This window comes from Talpa occidentalis, unplaced genomic scaffold (genome assembly GCF_014898055.3).
Source record: "Talpa occidentalis isolate TD23 unplaced genomic scaffold, MPIMG_talOcc4v2.1 talOcc4.9, whole genome shotgun sequence".
In the NCBI taxonomy this organism is placed as follows: Eukaryota; Metazoa; Chordata; class Mammalia; order Eulipotyphla; family Talpidae; genus Talpa; species Talpa occidentalis.
In genome coordinates, this window is record NW_023605305.1 from 24,679,076 (window position 1) to 24,697,353 (window position 18,278).

Here is an 18,278-nt window from a genome sequence, read left to right on the forward strand (position 1 = left end):
GGAGGAGTTACCTGAGGAGAAAATGGATGGCCCAATAAGAGGGCACATTTGTCAGCGAAAATCAAGGTCAGTGGCCCAAATGTCAGGCCCATGTAGACTGAGCTTCCAATCTCCAGAAAGAAAAGAAAATGAAGGGTAGGAAATAACTTCATTAATTATTAAAAATTTTAATCTATAGTGTGAATGACTATTTAGATTTAGTCACATATTTTCTGTGTTGGTCTTTCCTTTTTGGCATCATTGTTCTTTTTTTATGAAATCATTTTCTTTCTACCTGAGTTTCAGTCTTCAGAATTTCCTCATATGTTGTCAGGTTGTGGTAAACTCATTTTTTTGTTTGCCTGAAAATATCTTTATTTTGCTGTTATTCTTAAAGGATTTTTAAAAATTTGCATTGAATTCTAGGTTCTCAATTATTTCTTCACACTGCATTGAAGATTTCACTCCACTATCTTCTGACTGCCATTATTGTTGATGACAAGTGAGTTGTCATTAGTGATTGTCACATGATAAATTCAAACTGTCATGACTTAAGAAAGACATTTTTTCAATCTCACATTTTTCTTGGGACAATAATTCAGAAACTGCTTAGATGAAAGTGCTGGCTTGGGATGCAGTCCATTTGAGGGTGCATTTAAGACACAAGCCAAAACTGTAGTCATCCAAAGGCTTGACTGGGGTTAGAAGACACAATGGCAAGTCAGCGCTGGTTATTCTGCTGGTTTTCCTCAGAGCAGGCAGTCAAGAGTGTGCAAAGCAGAAATGGCTGTGTCTTTTATGACTTAACTCCTGAAATCACACACTCCTACCACATTCTGCAGAAGTGAGTTTGCCTCACCTCCAAAAGGAGAGGATTAAGTCTCTGCCTATTGGAGGGAGGAATAGGCATGTTTTAAAACCACCACAGTCACTTTTAAGATTTTTTCATTTGCACTATGATGTGTCTAGGTGTAAATTTCTTTTTATTTACCCCTTTAGAGAGCTATTGGCTTCTTATATCTGTGATCTGGTTCCTTCATAGGCACTGAAAAAATATTCAGCCATTTTCTCTTCAAATACTGTATGTTTCTCTCCTCTTAAACTTATGTTATATCTTCTCTCTGTATCATCTATGTCTCTTTTCCTCTTATATATTTTGTCTTTTTGTTTCTTTATTTTAGATCATCTTACCTTCCATTTCATTTATTCTCTATTCATCTGTGGTTTTTTTTTTTTTTTATGCTGCTGTGGTAAATTTATTTTTTTATTTTTTTTTAGCCATGACATCTTTTTTTTAAAATAAATTTTATTTTTATATTCCCCATACAATTACAACCCCCTTATTTTTACCCCAAGCCGTCCTTTCCCCGCCCCCCACCCCCATAGAGAGTCTCTTGTTCATAGTTATTTGTTGATTTTGATATTTTCTTTCTTATAGTTATTATTTTTCCTGGTCCCTTATTTAAGTTTTCTAGATTCCTGCTATGAGTGAGACCATCCGGTATTTTTCTTTTTCTTTCTGGCTTATTTCGCTGAGCATGATCCCTTCCAGCGCCATCCATGTTGCTGCAAATTGCATGTGTTTATCTTTTTTGAATGCTGAGTTCTATTCATCTGTGTTTAATCTGCTGTTATTGCACGGACTGAATTCTTAATTTTGTTACTGTATTTCTCAGTCAGAATTTCTATTAGTTCTTTAAAAAATATTTATTCTATCACTTTTTATAGTTTCCAGGTACCTGCCCAAACTGTTACCTTTTACTTCTTTGAACAAAGAAAACAAATTATCTTATCATTTGCATCTGATTAATTCCACAGCAATGGTCTTTCAGGTCTATTTCTGTTTGTATTTCTGGTGAAACACTCACTAAAAGATCTGGTTTCCTTGTGTATCTGGTTGCCTTTAATTCTGTACTTAATATTTCTATGAAAACTTAAGTATAGGAACATTTTAAGGCCTACAATTATGCTGCTTTAATCCAGAGAGGATTTGTATTTGCTTTTGCCAGGCATCTGGTGGCAGAACAGAGACCAGCTTAAACCAAGATCAAGACTTGAGATAGGCAATTTGACCACAGTCTTTAAATTCTTCTAAAGCTCTCCATTTCATCTTGGGAGTGTAGTCCTTTGGGTACCAGTTTTTGTTTGGAGGCCTTCTATTTCACTCCTTAACATAGTGTTTTATTCATTTTTTTCTTCTTTGAGGTTTAAAAGGAAGATTGTTTCAAGCTAGGTAACTGGCAAATGGGCAGAAGCATCTTCCAAGTTGAACTACCTTCCTGAACAATTACTTCCCTACTTTTGGTATGGTAATTTCCTACTATCTTATCTTAGACACCTTGTTACAGGCTGAATTGCAACTCCCTACCCCTCTCCCGCCTCCCCACACACACCTGCCTCCCTGCAAATATATGTCAAACCCTAGACCCCCCAGTATCTCAGTATGTGACTGTATTTAATCACATCTTGAAGTAAGTCTAATCACTTTTAAGATGTGACGAAGTTAAAAGCAGGCATTAGAGTATGCCCTATTCCAATTTGACAGATGAAGAGGAAATTTGAACACACAGACACCAGGAGCATGCAAATACACAGAGAAAAGACTAAGCCTTAGAGAGAAGGCAGCCACTTGCCAGTCAAGGAGAAAGACCTCAGGACAAACCCTCCTGAGACCTGGTGCCTGGATTTTCAGCCTTCACAACTGGGATAGGATAAATTTCTAAGTCACCCCGTTCATGGTATTTCGTAATGACAGCCCTAGCAAGCTAGTTGCTCCTTTGAGAACATTGAAAATAATGACTTCAAATTTTAAAGTTTTATTGTTGTCTTCCAAGGGGCTAAAATAAATATCCTAGTTCACTATTATGAGAAAGGGGAACTGGTCAGCCTCTCTCCCCACCTTCACAGGCTGCTTCCTTTCTCCTCAGAGCCACGACCATCACCTGAGGTGTAACCTATTTATTTTCCTACTTATCCTTGTCCATTTAATTTCACCGAAATTAAAAAGCAGAACTGCGCTTTGACAACTGCTGCTTCCCCAGCCTGGAGCAGCGGGCGCAGAGGCAGGCCCAGGGGAGGCAGGTGAGGTGAGGGAACGCACAGCAGGAAAGGCGTCCCCCCTGGAAGGGCCGGCGCTCCCCGGGCCGCGCGGGGGGTGCGCGGGTGGCCGCGTCCTGCGGGTCTGGTGGGGGTTGGGGGGATGGACGCGGAAGGGGAGAAGGTCCGCGGCTTCCGGGCTCCGGGTTTTCGGGAGCACCCGGCTTCCCCCGAGAGGACAGGCCCCCCGACCGCCCCCCGTGGGCGGAGCCGGCCGCGGGTGTGAGGAGCCGGCGGGAAGACGTCCGGGCCCGGGAGCCGCCGGGCCGCGGGGGTGGACCGCACCCGGGGGTGCCGGGGCAGTCGGCGCGCGGGCTCTGCCAGGGCGCGTCCGCAGGGCAGGGGCGCGGGGGGGCGCGGGGCTGCGGCCCAGGAGGCGCGGCGCGGGGTGGGCTTGGCCGCTCCCTCCGCCCGGGGCTGTGGCCGGCCGCCGCCAGCGAGGTGCAGCCTCCTCGCCCGGGTCTGCGGGCAGCCGGTTCAGGGCACTCTTCGGGGGGCCGTTGCGGCCTCCAAAGCCCCGCTCCCTTGGGTGCGTCTGGAAAGGCCGCGGTCATGGGCTGGGCGGGTTGATGGTGGCAGCAGCCCCCACCCTAGGCCCCTCTCGCTGGCTGTTGGAAAAGACCCGGTTGGGAGGCTGGGGGTCCTCTGGGCTGCGGAGACGCTGGGGAGGCGTTTTAGGAGGATGCTTTGTGTTGAGTGACCGGGACGTGGTCTGCCTGTAAAAGGCTGGGAGAGAACAAAATCTATTAGCACCCAGTCCTTCTCCAAAGGGACACCCTCTGGAGCTGCAAGCCTCAAGCAAGCGCGCTCACGCCCCCATCTCTGGGCTCACCTTCGTCCAAGGCCGAGCTGGTGAGTAGGAGGCGAGTCTGCCTGTGTCTAGTCGCTGAGGCCGAGGGAGGCATGTCAGGGAGCTGTGAGAAGGGGCATCGTGGACTTAAAGCTTCTCGGTCATTCATTCAATGTTTCCTATGTCAGATTCGAAAGTTTCTCCACTTCGGTAACAAGACTTTTACTTTTTGTATGTTCAGGGCCAGACTGTTTTCCACATGCTGCAAGCCACTGGATGCAGTTCCTTTCCCTGGAATTGTCAGAGTTGGGGGGAGGGAGGGGCAGAGGAGAAGCCTCTAAGCCACTTACCCTCACCCACAAACTTAATGGTGACTGACTCCCTTCCAGAAGCTAGGACTGTTTTGGGGGTCCGGATACACTGACCTGGTGGCAGTGGAGGGCACCAGCTCAGATGCAAGGGGATTGGATGAGAGAATGGATTTGAATTGTTTCCAAATTTGCCTGTTACAAAACAGCTCTGCAGTAGTCCTCTTTGTATTCAAAGGACCATATTTCCCCCCACTTTAACATTTCTGAAGCCAGAAAGCATCCTAAAAGAGATTAAAAGAACTTGCTAGCTGCTGGGCATCCACGTGGGTGACTGTCTCTCACTTGCCTGTGTGAAAACACATCTATGTGAAGAGCACTGTGGCTCTTCAAGAGCTTCAGACTCTTGCGTCCTTCTAAATGCCTCTCGAGGTGAATGTTTTGAGAGAGGAGCAGGCTGTTTTCCTATTGGGGATTTGGGGAAATGCAAATCTCCAATTGCTTTTACAATAATTTTAAAAGATTATGATGCAGCACGAGATTAAAAGAGTATTTACTCTAAGAGTTCATTTCATGCCCATCACTGTCTTAACCAACACTACAACCCTATGAAGTACAATTATTATCCCCATTTAATAGACGAAGAAACTGAAGCTCAGCGAACTGACATGCCTTAGACATTTGAAGTGCAACTGTCAGGACTCTAATGCGGCTGGCTGACAGATGTTGCATGCAGCCTGCAAGGTGGGCATCAAGGCAACATCTGTGCATGTGTGTCCTTGTGAGTGTGTGCCTTTGGCTGTTTGCACATGTGGAACTGGGAAAATGAGCCACTTTCAAGAGCATTGATTATACTTATGCTCACACTGATGTCAAATCTTTGTTTCTGGATCTTTCGCAGTTTTAAATCTATTTCTGCAAGTTCTGGAGTTCTGATGGTATGGCGGTGCGTCTGGTTCCCTCCTCTCCTGCCTTCTGCTCTTCTAGGACATAGAGGCGTGTCCTCCATACTACTCAAGGACCATCTTCCAAGGAGGCAGCTCTTCTTTTAAGAGGGGAGCCAGTTTTTCAGAGTGGTTAAAGTCACACCATCCTCTAGGAGCCCCCTGCTTCTGGTGCCTCAACAGCGCCCCAGAGTCCTGCGGGCCTAGGTCTATGGACAGAGGAGTTCCATACAACAGTGAAGACTCTCATCGAGGTGCTGGCCATTGCCTCGCTAGAAGTGGACCAGCCCAGCCAGGCGGGCATCATGCTGCAACAGCTCCTCATCACCCTGCCCGCTGAGGCCAGCACCTGGGTGAAGTTGCACCATCCAAACAAGGCCGAGGAGGGGGCCCCTCTGTGGGAGGATGTGACTAAGATGTTTGAAGGAAAAGGTGAGAACAGACTGATATCAGGTGAGGGGTGGGGGAAAAGAAGGTCTCTTTTGTGTGTGTTCTTTAGGGAGAAAGGTGGGGGAAAGCAGGGTTTTGGGACCCATGCTTGTGCCTTTGGAAGGGAAAGCTGAGAGAGAAAATGTTGGGCTCTTGGCCTGGGCTCCTGGCTGCATGTGCTGAGTACTGTTCCCCCTCTGGTCCTCTGATAAAACAGGGCAGGAAGACAGGATTCAGGGTGTCTCCACCAGCCGCTCCTGAGGATGTGAGTGCAGTTCACAGACGGGGCGTCAGCGATTTCTGTCTCCTTAAGCCCTCCAATGGTTTCCCTTCACAAGTTTCAGTCATTTTAGCTCCAAACCAATATTTCTCACAAGTAGTAGTTCATTCTTTTCATCTTCTGCTGAGAGGAAGGACTGACATGCTTGATGACTCTCATTTTACCTTGAAATATGGCAGTTCAGTGGGAAACAAGTCGAAGATAACACACTTTGTAGTGGTCAGGTCAGGAAAGACAGCTGGCTATAACCCAGATCAAAATAGTAGAAGGCAACCTAAAAAAATGCTGTAGTAATGTTCTTTACCTGGGATACATTGAAGAGTGGTCCAAAGAATGTGGGTTTTTCTAATCTAACTGAAGAATGTGGTGGGGGCAGGTGTCCCACATACAAAGGATGCTGGTTAGAGGACACTAGTGATGGGAACTATACTGCAGGTGGATTGTAGATGCCTTGAAGTCTATGGCAAGTGTTGAGATTCTCTTTTTTTTCTGGAACCTTTGAACAAAGGAGTGATCTGGTATAGCTATGCTTTTGGACCAGCAGTGACCCTTGGGAAATGGTAACACCCAGACAGTGCACTGTCGCTCTTCAAGAGCTTCAGACTCTTGCGTCCCTCTAAATGCCTCTCGAGGTGAATGTTAAGAGAGAGGAGCAGGCTGTTTTCCTATTGGGGACTTGGGGAAATGCAAATCTCATGACTCTTCCTTCTCCAGCTCTGCTATCTAAGGATGCTGATGAGGCCCAAGGAGAAAGTTTAGAGGGTGAAGTAATTCCTGGACCTCTAATAGCAGAACCTGAGGTGGGTTGAAATTTCCTCTTATCTTCTTGGCATACTCCTTGGTTTTTAAGGCTACAGCTTGCCCTTTTAGGGGAGGGTGGATGTTGAGACTAACAAATTCAACCTAGGGAGCTGAGGACAGGTTGATGTACTACAAAAAACTAGGCTGTAAGTGGTGATAATTACCCTGCTCATTATGACCAGTCTCCACATCACTCTTGTTTTCAACCAGCCTCTGGATCTAACATTGTGCTAATTTCTATAGAAAAAGCAAAGTAAGTGATATAATTCTAACCCCTAAAAACCAACAGATACCTCTTGGGATCTAAGATAAGCCTTACCTGAGTTTTTGGAGTATTTTTTAAAAAGATTTATTTATTTATACATACAAGAACTGGGGTATAGGCCAGAGTTGTGGGAGGTGAGAGGATTCACCAGAGTGGGGAATAGAACAGGCGGACTGGCTGAAATATACTGCTCAGGGGAGCAGTGGGCAAGACAGGAGAGGTCTGCTGCACCATGTGGGTAACTCCCTGGCCGGGGATTGAACTCATGCTGCAGTGGCTGCATCAAGCTTCATAGGTTGTGTCTTAACCCCTTACACCACCAGGGAGGCCCCAGTTTTTGGAGTATTTTTAACTCAAAAAGAAAGTTTGTAATTGAGACGAGAGTTCAGACATTCTTAGTAATGTACTTCTTTGATTTTAGTGGTTGCTCCTGTCTATACAATATGCATTTTTAAAAAAGATTTTATTTTTTTATTTATACAAGAACTGAGGTACAGGACAGATGCGAGGGAGGGTCACCAGAGACAGAGTGGGGAACAGTACAGGCAGATGGACGAAATAAACTGCTGAGGGGAGCAGCGGGTGAGGCATGAGAGGTCTGCAGCGCCATGTGGGACCCTCCCCGGGCAGGTGGGATCAAACTGGCGCCGAGGCTATGGACAGCTTCACAGCACAGCGCTTAACCATCTGCGCCTCCAGGGGAGGCCCTACAATATGCAGTTTTGACATAATCACAGTTGCTTTGAATTGGTATGAGAACCTTTGCTTTTTTGTATTGTCATCATACATTTCACTTTACATACTATAAACCCCATAATGCACCACTTTTATTTTTGCTTTTATTTTTTTATGATTTTTTTTCTTTTCAATATTTATTTATTTATGCATACAAGAACTGGGGTATAGGCCAGAGTTGAGAGGATTCACCAGACACAGAGTGGGGAGCAGAACAGGCAGATTTACTGAAATACACTGCTGAGGGGAGCAGTAGGCAAGTCAGGAGAGGTCTGCTGCACCATGTGGGTCACCTCCCTGGCTGGGGCTCAAACTCGTGCTGCAGTGGCTGCGGATTGCTTCATTGTGCTGTGTCTTAACCTGTTGCACCACCAGGGAGGCCCTATTTTTGCTTTTAATAGTAAATTGTCTCATTAAAAATGAGTTTTTCATATTTACTCATATTTTCCAATTTAGGCACTTTAATTCTCTCCTTTAGTTCTACATTTCTATCTGGTATCATTTCCCTTTGGCCATTTAACTTTTTTGATAGTGTATGTGTTCTGATGACAAATTCTCACAGCTTTTGTTGATCTAAAAATGTCTTTTTATTGTATTCCTGTTTAGGATCTTTTATAAAATATAGACTCTTAGGTTGCCTTTTTTTCTTTTAATCACTTTAACAGTGGTCCATTGGGCCTCCCTGGTGGTACAGGCAGTTGAGTGCAGCACTGTGAAGCTGTATGCAGGCCCTGCAGCGCAGGTTCGATCCCGGCTGGCTGGAGAGATACCCACATGGCAAGGCAGACCTCTCCTGTCTTGCCCGCTGCTCCCCTCAGCAGTGTATTTTGTCAGTCTGCCTGTTCTGTTCTCTGCTTTGTCTCTGGTGAATCCTCTCACCCTCCTGCACATCTGGCCTGTGCTCCAGCTCTTGTATACATGAATAAATAAATCTTTAAAAAAAAATAAAGATGGTCCATTACCTTTTATTGTTTTTGATGAGAAATCAGCTATTATTCTTTACCTACGTGATGTGTCTTTCTGGGTATTTTTTTTTTTTTTTTGTTCCTCCTTTGGCTCCTTTTGCTGTCTTCCCTTTTATCTTTGCTCTTCAGCAGTTTTCCTATAATTTGTGTAGGTGTGTTTTTCTTTTAAATTTGTATTTTGAGGGATTTGCTGAGCTTCTTGGATCTGTGCGTTCATTTTGTTTTTCATCAAATTTAAACATTTACTACCTTTAATTTTTCAAATATTTTTTCTACCCATTCTTTCTTCTGAGAGAATCTTTTTTGAGATTCTGATTACTTTTACATTAGGTCACTTGATATTCTCCCAGATTTTTTTGCATATTTTTTTTCCTGGTACTTTAATTCAATAGTGTTTATTGCCCTACCTTAAGTTTCACTGATCTTGTCTTTTTCAGGGTCCAATCTGCTGTTAATTCCAGGCAATGAATTTTCAGATTCTATATTTTTCATTTGTAGATGTTCATTTAATTCTTTTTAAGTATTTCTACATATGTTTTCATCCATCTTATCCATTACTTCTTATAAATTCTTGAACTTATATTTTAGTTGTTGCTTTCATTTTCTGGCTGCTAATTCCAGTGACTTGGTCACTTGTGGGTCTGCTTCTATTGATTTTTATTTCCTTGGTTATAGGTTACATTTTCCTGCATCACATGGATAGTAATTTTTCAATGTAGTTTATATATAGTGTATAAAGAACAGTGGAAGATGAAGTGTGTGTCTATATCTAGATATTGTTTGTTTCTTTAGTTTTATTCTGTTTATTTCCAAGCACTCTCCTCTGTCTGATGGTTTAAAGTGAGGGACTGGTTATTCACATTGTTTCTGAAGGTGTGGCTGACCTTTGGCTGAACTACATCTTTAATTTGATTGAATTTATTTTTTTCAAAACTCTTTATTTTTTTATTTTATATATTTTTTACATCATTTTTCATTTTTGCACAATGTATGCATTTTCATCTTGGTTATAGTCCCCATACAATTCCCACCACTCTTGTTTTGATCCTACTCCCTCCTCCCCCCCTGTAGTGTGTCTCTGGTTTATAGTTGCTTGTTGATTTTGATTTTTACTTTATTATAATTAGTCTTTTTCCTAGTCCCTTATTTAGGTTTTCTAAATTCCTGCTATGAGTGAGACCATCTGGCATTTTTCTTTTTCTTTCTGGCTTATTTCGCTGAGCATGATCCCTTCCAGCTCCATCCATGTTGCTGCAAATTGCATGTGTTTATCTTTTTTGATTGCTGAGTAATATTTCATGGTGTATATGTACCACATCTTCTTGATCCAGTCATCTATTTTTGGGCATTTGGGTTGTTTCCAAAGCTTAGCTATTGTAAATAGTGCTGCTATAAACATAGGGGTACAGGTGCTCTTTGGAATTAATGTTTCTGTGTCCTTTGGGTAAATACCTACGAGTTTTGATTAATCCACCTGCCAACTTCCTGTGCCACTATTGCTCAGGACTGTTTTTTTTTTTTTTTAAATATTTTTGATGTTTCAGCTAGGAAAGTGTTAAGCTATAGTTTCAGACAGTTTTACTAATCTTTGCATTCAATTCCAGTAGGGCCCCAGAATTTAAGCTCAGCGAGAATGAATGGTTTTTATGACAATGAGTGCTAAAGGCCTCTCCCTCTCTCCCCACCTTCCCAGCCTCTCTGATATCATCATCCTCCCTCTGCGGTTCTCTAACCTGCCTCCAGCCAAGCTGCTTAGCCTTCTGTGCCTCAGAGAAGCCAAGGAAGCTCTTGCCTTTGGCTCACTGAATTCATGTATTCATGTCTCTGGTCTGTTTTAGAAAGACTTTTCCTCATCACCTACATAAAATATACTCCCTGTCCTTACTATTTCCCTTATCCTGCTTAATTTTTTTCCTAAGGTACTTACTACCATATTTCTTTCTATATATTAAAGTATTACATCTCCATGGGCCTCCCCTGGTGGCGCAGCGGTTGAGCGCTGGGCTGCGAGGCTGCCCACAGCCTCTGCAGTGCCGGTTTGTTCCCCGGCCACCGGCAAAGGTCCCACAAAAATAAATAAATAAATAAATAAAATAAAAATAAAGTATTACATCTCCAGAGAATTTCCAAACAGATTCAGAGGAGACTCCTAGTCAACCTAGCTTAGATTGTCCCAGTATTTAGAATACAGTAAGAACTCCTTGTACCTTGATAGAGGCAGTCTCTGGCTGACCCGGGATATATCTGCTGTTGTAGGAACTGTTGACCTTCCAGGACATATCTGTGGATTTTACCCAGGAGGAGTGGGGGCAGCTAGCCCCTGCCCACCGGAATCTGTACCGGGAGGTGATGCTGGAGAACTACGGGAACCTGGTGTCAGTGGGTAAGGAGGGGCTGAGCATACATCCAGAAACCTGCCCATTGCTGGAGAGTCATTATTTACCAGTGATGAAATGTGGATTCCCTGTAGCTTGTCTTGGGTTCCATATTAGAGATGTCTCATTCCTTTGAAAACCAAAACGGGGCATATCTGATTCTCCTTCCTGGGGGACAACTTTACATTGTGGAGCTAGAATAGAAAGACACTCTGTGGTGTCCCTTCCCATTTCCAGGGACCCTAAATACCAGAGAGCTGGAACTAAATTCTGATGATGGTTCCTATACCTCAACAGAAACATTCATATTCCTTTTTTTTTTTTTTTTAACTTCTTATGCAGGATATCAACTTTCCAAACCTAGTGTGATTTCCCAGTTGGAGAAAGGAGAAGAGCCATGGATGATGGAGAAAGAAGGCCCGGGAGATTCCAGTGCAGGTGAGACTGAGACAGAGTGCTTTCGTAGGTAACCTAGACCGGGATGCCCAAAGTCTTTCCTTCTGTTCGCCTCTTAACTTTTGAAATGAACAACTTTTCTGTGTTTAAATGTTATTCCCATGTGTGTCTTCATACTTTTATGATAAGTGTATGTTTTTAAACACTGTATAGCTTTGCTTTGTGTGCTCTTACTCTTTACATAAGTGGTATATATCCTTCTTCACTTGCTTTTCTCATTCCATGCTGTTGATACTTATCCATGTTGTTCTAGTTCATGCATTTCCATTGAATTAATAGACCGCAATTTATTTATCTATTTTCCAGTTTCTAATTCGGGGGCTACAAAGGTGCCGCAGTAAATCTTTGTGTATTAATCTTGTATATATATATGAGTGTTTCTCTGAGATATTTGGTTGAAGCAAAATTGTGCATGGAGTATATGAACTGTCATTTTGCATGGTATTAGCAAATTGCTTTTCAGATCAGTTGCACCAGTTTGTACACTGTCATCAAGAGGTTTTGAGAGTTTCCAGAACTCGGTGTCTTTGTCAACACTTGGCATTGTCAAATTTTAAACATTTGAAAATTCACTGGGTGTACATAGTATCTTATTTTTCATGTTTATCAACCATATATCCAGGATTCCTCTTCTATAAATTCATATTCGTTGCTTGCTTATTTTTCTTTTTAAAGATTTATAGGCAAAAATAACAAATTATCCTATATTTTATAATTTTGCTTTTCATATTTATGTTTAATCTACCTGGAATCTGTGAAGTGAGGATCTAGTTTAACTCTGTCCATGAGTATAACCAACCAGGAAGCATTTATTTAGCAGTTAATGCTACTCTGTCCCCTGTCAGACTTCCTTGTATGCATGAGTCTGTTTCTGGTCTTTCTCTATTCCATGTTTTTATTTTTCTCTTCATACTCCAGTGCCACGCTGGCTTAACTACTGTGTTTCATAGTGACACGCAATATCTGGTAGAGGTAGTTCTTCGACTTAATTCTTCAAATTTGTCCTGTCTATTCTTAGCCTCTTACTTTACCATACAAAATACATGAGTGCATCAAATTACACACACACACACACACACACACACACACAACCCCCTCTGGTGGCATTTTAATTGGAATAGAATTGAATTTACAGATCAATTTCTGGGGGAATTACTGTTAGGCTGAGTCTCAATGTCCAGGAATATGGTATATTGCTCCATGTGTTGATATTTCCTTTTTTTTTTAGAAACAAAGAAGTTTTAGGATTTGTCCCCATAAAAATCTTACACATGTTGTATATCTTTTTTTTTTTTTTAAGATTTATTTTTTTTTTATTTTTTTTTTTTTTTTTTATAGAGGCATGCTTTATTTATTTATTTTACTTGTTTGTTTGTTTTGTTTTTATACATGCACTGGGTACAGTCAGAAGCGCGGGAGGGTGAGAGAATTCACCAGAGCCAGAGCGGGGTGCAGAGCAGGCAGAAGGACCGAAGTACACTGCTGAGGGGAGCAGCGGGCGGCAGGAGAGGTCTGCGCGCCATGTGGGACCCTCCTCCGGTGGCCGGGGAGCAGCCGGGGATCGAACCGGCGCCGCAGAGGTCACGGGCAGTTTCACAACCCAGCGTTCAACCGCTGCGCCACCGGGGAGGCCCAAGATTTATTTATTTATTTATACAAGCACTGGGTACAGTCAGAAGCGTGGGAGGGTGAGAGAATTCACCAGAGCCAGAGCGGGGAGCAGAGCAGGCAGAAGGACCGAAGTACACTGCTGAGGGGAGCAGCGGGTGGCAGGAGAGGTCTGCGCGCCATGTGGGACCCTCCTCCGGTGGCCGGGGAGCAACAGGGGATCGAACTGGTGCTGCAGAGGCTGCGGGCAGCTTTGCAACCCAGCGCTCAACCGCTGTGCCACTGGGGAGGCCCCTATATTGTATATCTTTTGTTAGATTCACCCTAAAGACTTATATTTTGTTGTTATTTTAGATGGTATATATTTTTAAATTAGGTATTTTGTTTGTTGCTGATATGTAATAACACCCTTGGTATGGTACATATTGATTTAGTAGCCAGCCACCTCTTTCACTCTTATTCATTCCAATAATTTGTATATTCTTGTGTTTCTCTTTTTCAGCTTAGAGTAATGAAAATAACAAAGCTGTCTTGTTCTTTCTCTGCCTCTGGAGGAAATATCTAAACTATCCCATAGTGTTCTAGTCCTTTTAAATAATAATAGTATAATTTTAATCAAATGTTTATTTTAGTGCCAAAATAAAAACTGCTGACTTCACTCAAAGTTCAGGCCCTAGTGTGGGCCTGCCATGGACTTGGACACTGAAAGGGAAGGAGGGCTGAGAAGGCTTCTCTTTCCCCTGTCTTCTTTAATTCCTCCTCCCCTATTTAAGATCAGAATTAGGGGCCTGCAGAACACAGACTTCATTATCGCCTATGTATATTTGTTAAGAATTTGAATTTTTGGATGTTCTAATGATCCTTCTTTGTTGACAAAAAATAATCTTACAAGAGGTTTTAAACTTTCAGGAATATGGAGTTGTCAGTTGAGATACTAGTAATTGTACAATGAATTAGAAGTTTAAAGGTTTAAGGATCTTTCCATAGAGCATATCAATAGTAGCATCACCATCTGGATTATTGCATAAATTATACTTCCAGGGATAAACTATTAAGTATAGAAACAGAAAAATGCACAAATATTTGTACAATTTTCAGTAAAAGACAGATTAAGAAAAATACCGGATGGTCTCACTCATAGCAGGTATTTAGAAAACCCAAATAAGGGATCAGGAAAAAGACTAATTATAATAAAGTAAAAATCAAAATCAATAGGCAACTATAAACCAAAGACAGGAGGGAGAAGGGAGTAGGGTCAAAACAAGGGGGGTGGGAATTGTACGGGGACTATAACCAAGATGAAAATGCATACATTGTGCAAAAATGAAAAATGATGTAAAAAATAAATAAAATAAAATAAGATTAATTTTCTTATGATTTATTCTAAGTTCTCTCTCTTGCTGCTGCTGGAGTGGGGAGAGGAACATCTGTTAATTTTGCCAAGTTTGTTTTCCAAAAGTAATTGTGAATTTAAAAAGACATATTCTTGAGTTATAGTTTTGAATTTCATTATTTAGTATTATGAGAAATAGTACTAAAATACTCAAATTTTACTCTCTATAAAATATCATGTTTTTACAGTTTATTATTTCTTAATTTGATTTACTATTTTCTCTCCAGACTGAATACCCATGTGTAAATATAGTAAGAAATGTTGTATATTTTATGTGTATTGTTCTCTAAATCTCTATTCCATATTCACAACAATATTTTTGAAAGCATATGAATGAGTTATTTGTATTTTTTTTCCATTTCTTTCAGACTTGAAGAGTAAAACAGAAACAAATGCATCAGCTGCAACGAGTGGCATCTTACAGGAGCAGTTCTATCATGATATGATGGAGAGATTCGTAAAGGATAATGTCATTTACTCCACATTGAGAGAAATCTCCAAATTTGACAATGAGTTAGAAAGGCACCAGGAGACCCATGGGAGAGACGTAGGACAAGCCATCTTGACCCACAACAGGAGAGACCAAGAAAGTAACGAATTTGAAGACGATATTGTGAGTTCAAATCTTATTCTAGAACAAAGGCACCATAAGTGTAACACACCTAAAAAGAGGAACAAATACAAACTAGGCTTTATTAATCATGCAACAAGTTACATAAGAACAAAAACCTATGAATGTACTATATGTGAAAAAATTTTCAAACAACCCATTCACCTTACTGAACACATGAGAATACATACTGGTGAGAAGCCTTTCAGATGTAAGGAATGTGGAAGGGCTTTTAGTCAAAGTGCATCCCTTACTACTCACCAGAGGATCCATACTGGGGAGAAACCCTTTGAATGTGAAGAATGTGGCAAAGCCTTCAGACATCGCTCCTCTCTCAATCAGCATCATAGAACCCACACTGGGGAGAAACCCTATGTGTGTGATAAATGTCAGAAAGCTTTCAGCCAGAACATTAGCTTGATCCAACATTTGAGAACTCATTCTGGAGAGAAACCCTTTACGTGCAATGAATGTGGGAAAACCTTTCGGCAGATTAGACACCTTAGTGAACATATAAGAATTCACACTGGGGAGAAGCCCTATGCGTGCAGTGCATGTTGCAAGACTTTTAGTCACAGGGCGTACCTAACACATCACCAGAGGATCCATACTGGGGAGAGACCCTACAAATGTAAGGAATGTGGCAAGGCCTTTAGGCAGAGGATACACCTCAGCAACCACAAAACTGTGCATACTGGTGTGAAAGCATATGAATGCAACCGCTGTGGGAAAGCCTATAGGCATGATTCATCCTTTAAGAAACATCAGCGACATCACACTGGAGAGAAACCTTATGAGTGTAATGAATGTGGAAAATCTTTCAGCTATAATTCATCACTTAGTCGACACCATGAAATACACAGGAGGAACCCCTTCCGAAACAATGTGTGAGGACAGATTTTTCAACATGAAAGCAAAAGCCAAGTCTAAATTAGGGCTCTTGGGCTTTAAATTTTAAGCACTCTAAATTTGAGGAAGTGATATAATCCCAACTTAAAATTTTGCCCATTGTGTAAATAACCATTGCATTTATAATTACTCTCGCTTAACCCCTATGAAGTACTTAATAAAAAATAAAGGATGGTTCATCACATTAAATTCAACAATGTGAAAAATTCACGTATTTTTCTTCTGTTTTCTTGGTGGATTACTAAATTATTCTTCAGGGGCATTCATTGATTTACAGGCTAGCATTTTGGGAATTGCTGTTTAAAATATCACCACCTCTATTTTCTTAAGTGAAAAAAATTTTAATGCGCAAAACTGTCATGTGGTATATTGTTCAAAAGGCAGTTGTGTAAGTAAAAAGCACCCTTACTGTTTTCCATATCACCAGAAAACCTATGAAAGAGCGATACAATCATTTTTTATAACTATTTTTTGGTGTACCCTTTCGGAGATTTTTGTATTTGTAGCTAAGATAATACAAACACAGAGTTTTTCTTTTTAACTATAAATGACAGTTTCCTACACAAGTGCATCTGCATATTACTTTTGCCAATTAATGCTATAATATATCATGGAGGTCTTCCCAGCATCAGTTGATAAAGTGCCTATTCACTTTTTTTTTTCCTATTCACTTCTTTTTTTTTTTTTTTTTTTTTTTTTTTTTTTTTATTTTACAAAAGACACACCTTAGATTTATTTTTTAATTTTTTTCACATCATTGTTCATTTTTAAATAATATCTGCTTCCCCCTACCCCCTCAGGTGTAGTCCCCATAGAGTTTCCTTCACCAGTGCACCTGTGCACCCTCACCTCAGTCCCCTGTGATCCTCCCTCCCTCCCCCTGGTCCTCCCCTCCTCCTCCCCTGCCGGATGTCTCTGATTTATAATTGTCTGTTTTTGCTTTGTTGTGTTTTGTACTGTTATTTTTTTTACACTGATGTCTTATTGGGTTCCCTATGTTCCTCCTATAAGTGAAACTATCCGATATTTTTCTTTTTCCTTCTGGCTTATTTCACTGAACATAATTCCTTCTGCTGCATTGCTCAAATGGCATTAGTTTATCTTTTTTGATTGCTGAATAATATTCCATTGTGTACATATACCACATCTTCTTGATCCAGTCATCTACTTTTGGGCATTTGGGTTGTTTCCAGGTTTTTCCTATTGTAAATAGTGTTGCAATAAACATAGGGTACAAGTGTTCTTTGAATCAATGTTTCTGTGTCCCTTGCATAGATCCCTAGTAGTGGATTGCCGGTCGTATGGTAGCTCCATTTTAGTAGACTGAGGAACCTCAAGACAGCTTTCCATAGTGGTTGGACCAGTCTGCACCCCCACCAGCAAATGCAGGAGAGTTCCTTTTTCACCACATCCTCACCGACATTTGTTATTGCTGGTTTTATTGATATGTGCCATTCTTACTGGTGTAAGGTGGCATCTCAATGTGGTTTTAATATGCATTTGCCTGGTTATAGGGATGTTGAACATTTTTTCATATGCCTGTTGGCCATTTGCATTTCTTCTTTGGAGAAATGTCTTTTTTTTTTTTTTTTTTTTTTTTTTTTAAATATTAAATTTTATTTTTATATATCCCCATACAATTGCAAACGCCCCATTCTGACCCCAATCCTTCCCCTAACGCCCCCCACCCCCCAAAAAGTGTCTCTGGTTCATAGTTTTTTTTGTTGATTTTGATTTCCTATTCACTTCTTTATAATAGCTGTGGAGTATTCCTTGGTTTGAATGTACTTCATTTAGCCAGTTCACTGTGGAAGGACTTTTGGCATTCCAATCTTCTGTTGATACAATGTTTTCATAAATAGTCTTATACATTTTCATTTCTCATACATGTAAGTAATACGTAGGGTAAATTCCTGGAACTAGAATTTCTCAGCTAGAGGGTATAAACATGTGTATGGTGGATATTACCAAATTGGCCCTCAATGGCTGGAGCAATTTATTTTCCCACCAGAAAGATACAAAACTAAGAGCTGAATCTGGGGCTGAAGTGTCTCCTGGACCAGCAGCCCAATCAACCATGAAGGAAGGATCAGCTTGTTTTAATGACAACTTAGAAATACCTACTGCCGTACATCCCAGAAACAGCAGTTGCCATCCCCAGAGCCAGAAAAGAATCTGAATTTTATCAAATAGCCAGGCCCACCAAAATTTCAGCTGGAGAATTCTAGAAGTGACACTTTTCCACCAATTGCTCTAGTCCCTAATTTCTGAGGGTGGAACTCTGATGACTGACAGTCTTTTAAGGAGGCTGATCCAACTGCCTTAGCAAATATCA

General features: G+C 41.4%; 1 protein-coding gene across 2 annotated transcripts; it reads left to right on the forward strand.

The window, feature by feature from the left end:
- Nucleotides 1-3,529: 3,529 nt before the first annotated feature.
- On the forward strand, nucleotides 3,530-16,154 carry ZFP69 (ZFP69 zinc finger protein). Of its 2 annotated transcripts, XM_037500328.2 has the most exons (7): nucleotides 3,530-3,927; nucleotides 4,813-4,917; nucleotides 5,075-5,549; nucleotides 6,541-6,626; nucleotides 10,849-10,975; nucleotides 11,310-11,405; nucleotides 14,793-16,154. In XM_037500328.2, exons 3-7 carry the CDS (start codon nucleotides 5,423-5,425, stop codon nucleotides 15,923-15,925), a joined length of 1,569 nt encoding a protein of 522 aa, XP_037356225.1. In that variant the 5' UTR covers nucleotides 3,530-3,927; nucleotides 4,813-4,917; nucleotides 5,075-5,422; the 3' UTR covers nucleotides 15,926-16,154. The 2 variants fall into 2 exon arrangements, with proteins under 2 accessions (XP_037356225.1, XP_037356224.1); XM_037500327.2 differs by lacking the exon at nucleotides 4,813-4,917.
- The last annotated feature ends 2,124 nt before the right edge of the window (nucleotides 16,155-18,278 follow it).

What these genes read in the sequence shown, in the direction of transcription:
- ZFP69 (XM_037500328.2), top strand. Translation starts at nt 5,423, where the DNA reads ATGCTGCAACAGCTCCTCATCACCCTGCCCGCTGAGGCCAGCACCTGG. An exon ending in CTCTAATAGCAGAACCTGAG is followed by an intron (nt 6,627 to 10,848) that starts GTGGGTTGAAAT and finishes CTGCTGTTGTAG; the next exon opens with GAACTGTTGACCTTCCAGGA. An exon ending in CGGGAACCTGGTGTCAGTGG is followed by an intron (nt 10,976 to 11,309) that starts GTAAGGAGGGGC and finishes CTTCTTATGCAG; the next exon opens with GATATCAACTTTCCAAACCT.